We start from the raw sequence: 12121 nt of genomic DNA, 5'->3' as shown, positions 1-12121 counted from the left end.
ACTCAACAATGATTTCTATGCAGTTATCAACAGTGGGAAGGTGGCAAATGTGCTTGGACCTGCACATATCTGCGAAGCTATACTGGTATATAATACGTTGTAGGGCCAAACTATTCCACAACAATGTTTGTAATCCTTGCATATGCCCATGGAACAGATTTTTAAAGCTTAACAATTGATCTTGAGAGAAATCAGATCCAGCAGTACAAAAGCAGCGGTCTCCCAAGAAACTCCATGCGATTTGTGTGTGTACATGTGCATGCTTGGAAGTCATGGCAACTTCTGGCAACTCCTACTGGGGCATGGAGGGCATTCAGAGAAGTGGCTTGATAGAGCCTGCCTCCACCTCCCAGAAAGAGGTAAAGGAGATTGTGACAGCTCTGAGACTGAGATTCAGACTATAAGGTGGGATGTAAATCCAATATCTTCTCCATCTTCTCCCAGTTCTGATTTTGCAGACAGAAGGCAGTTTACAATCCTATTAATTCCTGAAATGTTGCCTTTTGAACCAGTTACTCTGCATTCAGGACTATTAACATTGGTTTATCCAGATCATGCATACTTTTCTTCATGGGAGACTATTTGGCCACTTTAAATATATATATATATAATGAAAAGAATTTGCAGTAGGTATTACAATGGATCAATTTCTATCAACCCCATGAACCACACAGTCCTCTTTTTCAGTGTGTTCACAAGAGCCACCTCTTGCAAAGGTTAAATAAGCACACTAAATATGCCTGTACAGCTCTCACTGAAGGCGCTCTCTACACAGGTGGAACACACCAGGGCCAACTTGTGTGCTATGGAAAAGCAGGGAAAGCAGAGGCACTGCCAGATTCCAATGTAACACATGAAGGAAGACCAATTTATTCTGCTCTTGGGCAGAGCACAGGACTCAAGGGCCATCTGCAACTCCATGATTACATTCTGGCCCCTTGCCCATTTAGGCATTACCAGCAACCGACGACAGGTTCGCATTTCCCTACTTCCCGCTAACATGAACCAAAAATACGACAAATGTTCCCTTTTAGATTGTAGACAGTTGAAATGCCTTATGTAACACTACAAACGACAGACATCTAAGTATCCTTTTGGGACCATGTTTTAACATTTACTACCCAATTAAAAACTTTTACACTCAGAAGTAGGTCCTCTTGTTTGTCATGGGACATTACTCCCAAGTATAATCAGGACTGTAGGGCTTTAGTAATTCAGTAAATAAGTCCACATGATTAATTTGGGTTAAATGAGGCAATTTTATTTCAAGATTGGCAGGAAACACAAACATTCCAAAAGGTTCTATTAATGTGCCATTCCGTTTGTTTGGGTAGACGTGACAGGTTACATAACCCGTCTAGGGCTGCTGCTGAATGCTGAAGTCTGCGCCTGCATCCCCATCTCCAGAGACAAGAGGTGATGATGGATGTGTGCAGACACAGTGCAGATGGGTATCCCTTGTAAAGAAGGGAGCCCAAAGAGTGGGGACAAAAAACAGCAAATTCTGTTGCTTATCCACGCTCCCAGCTGCAGGAAACAGCTGTATTATGACAAAAAGAATTACTCAAACAGCTGGAATGAAGATCACAGATTACCCCGCCAGCATCCAATGTAGCTGAAAAGGACTTGAACCAATTCCTTGCAACTTAGGAGAAAGGATTCCAAGCTAGTTTAGTAATGTTTCAGTTGGATGAACAAAATCTTGAGCGATCATAATGTTATGTGAGATTTCTCGGCACCCAGATATTTAAGAACTTTAGAAAAGCATTTGTGCAAGAAAGTTACTTCTTTTCCCATGCCTCCTTCTCAAGTCTTTCACGAATGACTTCTTTCAGGTACGGCTGCAGATAATAGTTCTCCTGGAAAGGATGAGAAACAAAGAAGAAGCTGAGCTGGAAAGTGCGAGCCTTTTTGTTTAAGAGCAGCACTGGCAAGCAACGTGCCATAGAGCCATCACACCAAAGACTGCTAAATTTTAAACAGAAAACACTGGTATCCAAGGTCAAATACTTAACTCAGAATTCACCAACTGAGCTACATTGTGTTCCCCAAGATTTCTCTCTACCACAAACCTATCAGGGTATCTTCAGCACATTGGTGTGATCCTCTCATCAGTAATTCTGGCCTAACAACCTATCTTATTAGGTTACAATTTTTCTACCACAAATTAACTCCTGAAATCATCAGTGAACAAATTTAGGATTACATTTAAAATGACTGCTCCCAAACTTTGTGGAATGCTTGGTGGAACACTCTGCCAGAGGACATCAGGGCCCTGAGGAATCTTTTACAGTTTTGCAGAGATGTTCCACCAAGCCTTTGCATAAGGACAGCATGCTGGCCCCTTTTTCTCCCTACCTCCACTGGGGGGATTCCTCCACCTGCAATGTAATGACTGGGAATGGAACAATAGCACTTTAAATGAGATGCCATCGGGGTTTATAACTTCTTTTTAATGTAACTGGTTTTACTGATTTAAATGTATGTATTTTATTCTTGTGTTGTACGTCGCCCGGAGCCTGCCACTGGCTGGGATGGGGCGATTCATTAAGTTGAAATTATCACCATCCTAGTATATTGCTTTTTTCTCCTGTGCATTTTCTTTGCCAGAACCTTTCTAAGGTATACTGTGGCCCAGAGTTCTGCTGATCTGAACAAGTGTCTGACAGAATACTGAGAGCCAAGTTAGCTTTCAGATACACTATTCCAAGTCTTTTGTCTCTTGAGGATTAATAAAACTATGCTTAGAGTAGGCACATAACTACGGTGGACATTTTGGGGTGATGCCCCACCACCTCTGCCCCATTTGAAAAGGCCAGCAGTGAGCTCTGCTGCCCCACCACAGCTATAGGCCTGCAACTGGCAGCAAAAGTTAGCCTGTTTATGGGAAAAGGTGGAATATAAGCCTATGAAATAGATAAATAAAAACTGAAGCATTAACCTTTCCCTAGACAGACCACAGGCAGTGGGGACTGAAAGGTCAATGAGAGCATCAGATGTTTGGCCCAGGAAAGCAGCAAAAAGTGAGGGAAAGTTGGCAGGTGCATTGAAAGAGGGAAGCCAATCAAGTGCCATGCTAGAAATAGGGACAAGAAGTGGGGGAAGCAGCTAGCGGGCAGGCCTGCATCAGGGAGGAGTCAGGGGCTTGCCTCAGTGAGAGGCAGGGGGATAGAAAAGTCTTTTTTACAGCAGGCAATGGAGGCAGAGGCTTGGGAGCACAGTGAGTTTGAGGTGGAGATGTTGGGCTGGAGGTCAAAAACAGCTTCTCTTTCAGGGAAGGAGAGATTGGATTTGTACCCTGCCCTTCACTACCTGAAGGAGTTTCAGAGCAGCTTACAATCTCCTTTCCCTTCCCCTCCCCACAACAGACAACCTGTGAGGAAGGTGGGGCTGAGAGAGCTCTGACAGAGAACAGCTCTATAACTGACCCAAGGTCACTCCAGCAGTTGCATGTGGACGAGTGGGGAATCAAACCTGGTTCTCCCAGATAAGAGTCTGAGCACTTGATCACTACAGCAAACTGGCTCTCAGTCAGTCTTGATGTGATGGTGGAAGAATAGCAGGAGCTCAAAGAGCCAGCCCTGAAATGTCAATAACTGATAATGAAAGTGCAGCATCAATGGTTCTCTCCTCTCCCCCACTCCCAGCTATCCAGGGCTATCGATGAAATTGCACCTCGGCGCCCTCGCAAGAGGCTGGCACCATGGTATACCTTGGAGTTACGCCAGCTGAAACAAGGGCTCAGACGACTAGAGAGACGGTGGAGGCATACTCGGGACGAAGCGACGAGAACATCCTATAAAACGCTTATGAGGTCTTATGAGATGGCAGTCAAGGCTGCAAAGAAAGAATACTTCGCAGCCAAGATTGCATCTGCAAAATCGCGCCCAGCACAATTGTTTAGAGTAATTGGAGATCTTATAACACTGCCACAAGGCAAACCAAATATTAGGGAATTAGAAATAGGCTGTGAGGCATTCGCGAAATATTTTGCAGATAAAATCTCATCGCTCCGCCAAGACCTGCCTATCACATTAGACACAGTAAGTGAAACTGAGGCTCCGCGCCTGTCTTCAGATTTAGTACTGGACCACTTCGACCCACTCAGCTTGGAGGAAGTTGATGGAATTCTCTCTGCTGCTCGCCCAACAACATGTGATTTGGACCCTTGCCCCTCTTGGCTGATTAAATCCTGCCAGAGGGAGCTTAGATGTCCTTTACGGGACATCATAAATAGATCCCTCCTAGAGGGGCATTTTCCAACGCCTCTGAAAGAGGCCTTGGTCCGCCCCCTCTTGAAAAAACCTACAGCAGACCCGGCCGAATTGGCAAACTACCGACCGGTGTCCAATTTACCATTTTTAGGTAAAATTATCGAGAGGGCAGTGGCGTTACAGCTACAGAGATTTCTAGATGACGCTTCTGTCTTAGACCCGTGCCAGTCTGGCTTCCGACCGGGCCACGGGACGGAGACGGTCCTGGTCGCCTTGGTGGATGACCTCCAGCGGCAACTGGATCGAGGCGGCACGGCAATACTGATGTTATTAGATCTGTCGGCTGCGTTTGATACAGTCGACCATCGGTTGCTGATCCACCGCCTCGCCGACATAGGGGTTGAGGGGCTAGCCTTACAATGGCTTTCCTCCTTCCTCATGGGTCGGGGACAGAGGGTGGCGATTGGGGGTGAGCGATCCCAGAGGCGCACACTAGACTGTGGGGTGCCCCAGGGAGAAGTTCTCTCCCCGATGTTATTCAACATCTATATGCGCCCCCTCACCCAGATTGCCCGGAGATTTGGGCTGGGTTGCCATCAATACGCAGATGACACCCAGCTCTATCTACTAATGGACGGCCGGCCCGCCTCCGCCCCGGGGAACCTGGACCGGGCTCTGCGGGCTGTTGCAACGTGGCTTAGACTGAGTGGGCTGAAGTTAAATCCAGCGAAGACAGAGGTTCTCCATGTGGGTCGTGGCACTCTGGGGAAGGAAATATCTCTCCCGGCCTTTGACGAGGCGCCGCTAAAGACGGCGCAGCGGGTAAAGAGCCTGGGCGTCTTACTGGAGCCTTCATTATCAATGGAGGCCCAGATAACAGCCACTGCCAAATCAGCCTTCTTCCACCTGAGGCGGGCGAGGCAACTGGCCCCTTTCCTAGAGCGTCAGGACCTAGCAATGGTGATCCACGCGACGGTCACCTCAAGACTGGACTACTGTAACGCTCTCTACATGGGGCTGCCTCTGTACCGGACCCGGGAGCTGCAGCTAGTGCAGAACGCGGCGGCCAGGCTGTTACTCGGTCTCCCAAGATGGGAGCATATACGGCCGGGGCTGCGCGGACTGCACTGGCTGCCAATCGTATACCGGATCCAGTACAAAGTGCTGGTCATAACCTTTAAAGCCCTATATGGCCAAGGACCGACCTACCTGAGGGACCGTCTCTCCCCATATGAGCCCCAGAGAGCACTGAGGTCAGTGGGGAAAAGCAGACTGAATATCCCTGGGCCAAAAGAAGTTAAACTTCAAAGCACCCGCACTCGGGCCTTTTCCGTTGCGGCCCCACAACTCTGGAACCAACTCCCAGAGGAGGTGCGGGCCCTGCGGAACTTAGACCAGTTCCGCAGGGCCTGCAAGACCGCCCTCTTCAAACAGGCGTTCACCAATAACTGAATTAATGTTTACCGCCAGATTAATAACGTTTACCGCCAGTGTTGAGTTAGGAATGTTTTAATTAATTATCGATTATTGACTGATTTTAATGTGAATTTTAATGTGAATTTAATGTTTTTATTACTGTATTGTTTACTTGAAGTGTTGTTAGCCGCCCTGAGCCTGCTTCGGCGGGGGAGGGCGGGATATAAATAAAATTTTACATTACATTACATTACATTACTCCCAGTTCTGATGGGCAGGTCAAGCCTGACAGGTAAATAGTTAGATGACCACTTTATCTTATAAACTAATCTAATTATTAATCTAAGTTCCCCACTACACTGCCCCAGTGCCCCAGCCCCACCAACTAAAAATTTCTGGCTAAGGCCCTGGTTTAAAGAGAAAGCCATTAATACCAGAGGGCTGTTTCACCATAGCTGTTTTACTGACATACATTTTACAGCACACTCTTAATACAGGGAAGTTAATATAGCAAACCATACTCTCTCTCTCTCTCTCTCTCGGAGACGATAAAAGAAACTGTTTTCTATGGCTAGGATTTTCCAATCATACATGCATGTAGTAAGGAGCACATGCAACCAGGGCAGCTGTATGCAGTACAAGTTCACTTCTCACCCTAACCCAATGGCAGAGGGTGCGCTCAGAGAATGTGGGCAGATTCAGCACAGGCATTGTAATCTTATCTCCCAGTCAATATTCCCTCTAAGCTGTGGAGTCTTATGAGCAAAAAATTCTATTGTGTGAGCTACTGCATAAATCAGCTTGCTCTGGGACCATTTTTCCTGAGCTAAGATAAAAATGTGTGAACTGGAGGCTACCTCACACTAACTCAGCTTAGAGTTATTTGTCTGCTGCAGAAAAGGTACCCTACAAGGACTTCTTTCACCTGTCTTGGACCATGAGCATCAGAGAAGTCTGAGCTCTAGGCCCTGAAGTAATCAGTGGAATTCTGCTTTTATACCATTCATCACCATCACTGGTTGGCAAAGGTTAAGTATGGATAAAACACTTCAGTTGGTTTACTATAAAGCTTTATTTTTTTAAAAAAAACCCTGTATCAACAATCTCATACCTCTTCATATTTTCCCCACTGTTCTTTGGGAAGAATTTGTTGTCTCATGGACAAGTCTAATGCTCTCTTGATGCGAAATAATCTCTCATTATACATATCTTCAGGAAGCCTCTTTAGTGCCTCCTTCACATCATCATCTTCATACATTGTATCATCTCTCAAAAGACCTGTAACAAGATGTTTCTCATAATAACAAAATTGCCAGTCAAACTTCAGCAAAGCTGAGGAAAGTTAGAATTTTAGGGCAGGCTTTGACAAGTTTTCTTTGGTTATAGGAGCCATATTCATTTTTCAGCCTTTAGGGTTTTGTATTTTAACTCTCAAAATTTCTGTTTGTACACAAAACCTAACTGCTTCTCAGTTTCTCGTAATTTTATTACTGTATATATTTTTAATTTTTATTTTATTATTAGATTTATGAATTGCCCATCCCTGCTACAGCAGGGCAATGTTCAACAGAGGTTACCCTTACATAGTAGTATACTGTCATCACCACAACAGAACTACGTAAAGTTAAGTTTAACTTTACAACTTTAAGCTTTATAAAACAAGCAATTACAAGAACTTCACAGACATCTATTTTTATGTCATACAAAAACATTCTGATCTCAAATAAGTTCTGGGATGGATTCAGCCTGTTTTTCCATTCTATCTTGGCCAATTCCCCTCTTTGTTATAGCTCCCATTCCAAATGGCTTCTGGTCATGCAGGTCCCAGAATTCAAAGCGCAGGTTTTTAATGGCCAAAGGGAATGACATCTATTCTTCACAAGTGGAAAACTGATCAGATCCAGCACTTTCTACTTCCTCTGAGAATCACTGACAGATGCTACAAAAACATAATTGCTGAAAATACTAGGTTCCAAGGTAACCTGGCACCTGAGATTCATCAAGCCCTGTTTGAAAGAATGTCAAACTCCAATTTATTCCATCTACTTTATAAGTTGCTGCATTGGTAAAAGTGTCTGGAAACAAACTTTGGACCAGTGTTTGCAACAGTTCACTACCAAAACACCCCTCTATTAGTTCATACTGGAACATACATCCAAAGGCACTTTTAATGAGACATTTTACTCATTGCAAAATAAATTAAAAATAAAATAAAATTAAATTACAGTGTTCCCCAAATTTCCCCAATTTTTCTATTGGAAAAATTGAAGAATATCCTCAAAAATGTAAAACCTTTTTACCTGAACTTTTCTAGTTTTTTTTCCTGACTTATAAGACTTTGAATTTCACCATAAATTTGGGTAGTTTTTCCCCCTCCCAAGGTTTTAGGTTGCCAGCCTTATCCTTCTAATGAATTTGGGTAACTATTTCTAAAACGTACATATTATATAATCCTAAATATTGCAATACACTGTACTTTAAAACTTTAGCATCATAAGCATTTAAACTTAAATATGCTTAACAAATCACCATGGCAAAGTAAGCCTTCAGATGCACACTTGCCCAATTACCCACACACATTTTAGTCCTTTGTAACTTACAGCAGGAACAGCTAATTCTTTGTCAGGTACCACAATTTTGTCCAAACGACTACAATTTGTAAGTGCCTTTTCCAAACAACTTATTTTCAATAGTCAGACTCCATAATAAAGCTGACACAATCCAGTGGTAAATGTTATGGAATGTCTGGCTGAGGAGGCATGATCAGGGTATAACAAAAACAGTGACATTTAAATGTGGGGTGTGTATTCTCCAAGTTTTGAAAACAAGTGACTTTGCTTCGTGAACATTCTGGACTCTTATTACTATATCTTGGTCATTATTTGGTATGGCAAATGGGCATCAAGGCTGATGAATTGTTTTGGAGGATGAATACTTCTGCAGGCCACCAATCATCAATTCATTTCCCTAAAAGGAAAGTATCAGCTTCTGTGTAGCTTCCCTCTTTGGTTACCTAGAAAATTCTTACTACAGCTAACCAAACAGAACATTTACAGACTGGCTGAAGAGCAAAACAATTGAGCTGTTCACCAATATATTTACTTGAATTCTTTCAGCTGAAGTCAAAAGGACTTGGAATTGCTTAATTTTGGCTGGTTCACACTTTATATTTCTACTTCATTACGTCTTCAACAATATAAAAAAATGAACAAAGACGACAAGGGCAATCCTCACAGGACATCTAAAATGGAAATTACACTTCAATAGTCACTACAAGTAATTATAGCAACATATGCTTAGTTTTAACTGGGCAACACCTTTTCTACAGGGTCTCTTTCAACTGTCCATTAGCTTATCTGTAAAATTAAGACACCTACCAAGCTTATTGAATCCAGAAGCATTGTAATACCATTTGCGGAGACCATCAAGCAGACGTCCACCAGCTGCAGCTGAAAGTGACAATCACCACTATTAGTTCAAGAGCAGAACAAAGCATGGTAAACGGGACTCAAATCTGCAAGTATTTTAATACATGTTTCCTTTTGCCAATATAGATATGCAGCATTTTGTTACAAAATAAAGGGCCAAGTACTTGGCTTCAGGGCAATTGCCTTTACAATTTCTTTTGAGAGAAGGAAGATCAATCCCACAGATTCTGAGCCATTACTAAAAGTAAATGGGCAGCGAGAGAACAAACAAAAGGTGAACTCAAATTACCACGAAAGTAATCTAAGGCATTTTTGAACTGGTGACTTTAAAACGTAAAGGCCTTCTAGTTACATTTGTGCTCATGTAAGCAGTCTTCAAAACCTAGCTTCAGCTGACATTTTTGTATAAAAGAATCTAGTAGATAAGAGTTAAACATGTACATTCTTACCAATACAAATCTGCACTACCACATTTACCATAAAATGCTCTTTAATTGTTATTTAAAAGCTGCTGACTAATAAGGTTGCAGTCCTATGCAAACTTGTGAGAATAAGTCTCACTGAACACAGCAGGAAGGATTTCCAAGTAAACCTGCACAGAATAATTTGTTAGACACATTCATTAGACACATTTATTAAACAGAATAACAACAAAAATAGAGAATGATGTACCGTAAATTAGGGTCCCTGATTAAGCAGAAAGATGAGATTAAAATGAAGCAAATACAGAATCTAAGGATGTCTTTAAAAATATCAGGTTTATTATAGAATATGCTTTCAAGGACAGGAGCCCACTTCATCATTTGACCCACAACAGTTTAGTCATTTAGGTGTCAAAAGGTTCTTTCTGCACAATTCCATGTCAGATTAACTTGACTAGCCTATTGGAATTGAAGCAAACAGTATGAGAACAATTTTTAGGGGCCACAAATTCTACCTATTTTAAAAAAGAATCTGTATCTGTTTCAAATGCCTGCAAACAAAAATACGTATATTACACATTTATGCTTTTTCTCATCTGAATTTCTAGAAGAGTGTAAAGAATTTTTCTACACGGTGAACTATGTACTGAGCACAGAAAGCATCTTTTAAAGATGCATCAGGTTAAAAGTGTCAATAGGATCAATACATATTTACCTACACCTAGTTCATAAGATCACCCAAATGGATCAGTGTATATAAAAGTTATTAGCATTCTGATAAATGCCACTTTTCATAACTATCATTTATTGCTATCCCAGAGATCTGTCTACAGCTTTGTTTTCTTACCCAGCTTTATCTAAGGGAAGCAAGATGGACATAATTAAACTCCTAAAACATGTTTTATATTTCCAAAGTAGAATTCAAAATTCAACTCAATCCTATGCCTAATGCCGTGTCAGTCACACTGAGCTCAAAGTGATTTGACTACTGCTTTATCTAGGCAGCAAAATAGAGTTGTACTCTAAAGACTATTTAGACTAGAGCATCTGAAAACATAGGCTCTGGCTCACATATACCAATTATGGTACAACACCTTTTACTAGTATTTAAGGTACTGTGAGGCTCTTTCACATTTTTTGGCCACAGCAGCCTAACATGATTATTGCCCAGAACTTAACCAGCGAGAATTCCACCCTCCTCCTCCATAGCGAATTCTGTACAAAGGTACCAGTTACAGAAAATTAAACAGTTTCAGAGGATAGCCCTGTTGGTTTGCTGGGTAACACCTAGATTCGGCTCCAGTGGCATCTTAGAAACCAACGATTTGGGGGAGATCAAGTTTTCAGGAGTCAAAACTGCCTTCGTCATATAGCAATTTTTAAAAACGCTAAACTAAACAGGAGAGCAGTGGCACCTTGAAGGCTATCGAAGAGGCATTCTCCATAATCCTTCTTGAGTCAAGCGCTAATCTTCTTCAGAGTGCCACTGGAAACCTGCTGAATTCTGCTACATCAAACTAACACCTCTATTCCCGCGGTTACGAAGCAAGCCAAGAGTCCCTTTGACCAAGCCATTTCTTCCACGACCCTTCGGAGCCATCTCCGCTTCACCCGTTGCCGTCCTCCTCCTCCATCATCACGATTCTTCTTCCTACAAATCCCATTCATTCCCAATCCACAACGAGGGAGATTTGGTGAATTGTCTTCGCCCCATCCCTCCCCACAGACCCACCACTGGCGGCCTCGCCAATGCTCTCCACTAACCACTTACCAGGTGCCCTCCCCGCCATCTTGACCTCCGCGAAACATGCGCGCAATGCCTTTCGGGTAAATCGACAGGATCCCGTGGGTCACGTGACGCTTAGCGGAGGGTAAAGACTTCGTCGCCTAGAGGTGGGACTTCCTGTTTACTTTGGCCACCTTTTAACTATTTCGAGTCCGAGGTAGAAGTAACGGGTGCTGCTAGCGGAGAACGAGGCTAGGATTTCATTGTCGCTTTGAATGAAGATCCTGCCCTGTCTGTCACAGTTCGTGCCACGAAAAAGGAGAAATCAGTCTAGGACTTTACAAGAAATCATTTTCTGCACGAAACGATTTTTAAAACAGGGTTCCGTCCCTTCCTAGTTCCACTGTGGAGAGAAAGTGACTGTTGCAGACAGAGGGGTGAACGACAGTCCTGCAGTGCAGGCCAGTGGGGAGAGGAGGGAGGGCTGAGAGAGCATGTGCTTTGGATATTCTGAAATGTTGTTTGTTAACACTGCAGTTCCAGACTGGAAGAGCACCCTACAAGCTAATGAACCACATAAATTAGTGTAGTGTGTGTTACATAGGAACATCTAATGGGACTTTGCCTCTGTTGCACATTTAAAGTACCCAGAAATGCTATCGAGTAGTTAACCTCCCCTCATATTTTGTACGTAGCTTGTATGGTTCACTAACTTGTAACACGCTCTTCCATGCTGGACCATGCTGGAAGGAAACTTAAAAAAACCCCAAATCTAGCAATAACAGACACCATAAGCCCAGCATGGGGAAAGGTTAGGGAATTGGTTTTTTGGCGCCCGTGGGAGAAGGAAACACACATGCACCATATAAATCACTGACCATCGCTTGTATCATTATACATCTCTTTGTTTTGACA

The 12121-nt window shown here is 42.9% G+C and overlaps 1 protein-coding gene across 1 annotated transcript; it reads right to left on the bottom strand.

Moving 5' to 3' along the window:
• Positions 1–1239: 1239 nt before the first annotated feature.
• Positions 1240–11377, bottom strand: LOC132575057 (cytochrome b-c1 complex subunit 7). The gene is made up of 4 exons (XM_060243471.1): positions 11252–11377; positions 9008–9079; positions 6742–6908; positions 1240–1859 (listed from the first exon to the last, which is right to left on the bottom strand). The coding sequence occupies exons 1-4, from the start codon at positions 11268–11270 to the stop codon at positions 1782–1784; spliced, it is 336 nt and encodes a 111-aa protein (XP_060099454.1). The 5' UTR covers positions 11271–11377; the 3' UTR covers positions 1240–1781.
• Between the last annotated feature and the right edge of the window lie 744 nt (positions 11378–12121).

Source organism: Heteronotia binoei, chromosome 7 (genome assembly GCF_032191835.1).
Source record: "Heteronotia binoei isolate CCM8104 ecotype False Entrance Well chromosome 7, APGP_CSIRO_Hbin_v1, whole genome shotgun sequence".
NCBI lineage: Eukaryota > Metazoa > Chordata > Lepidosauria > Squamata > Gekkonidae > Heteronotia > Heteronotia binoei.
This window is presented reverse-complemented; position numbering and strand designations above follow the sequence as displayed.

Coding starts and splice junctions, on each gene's coding strand:
- LOC132575057 (XM_060243471.1), bottom strand. Junction 6,909..9,007: donor TTCTGGATTCAATAAGCTTG/GTAGGTGTCTTA, acceptor ATCTTGTTACAG/GTCTTTTGAGAGATGATACA. Junction 1,860..6,741: donor AGTGGGGAAAATATGAAGAG/GTATGAGATTGT, acceptor CATCCTTTCCAG/GAGAACTATTATCTGCAGCC.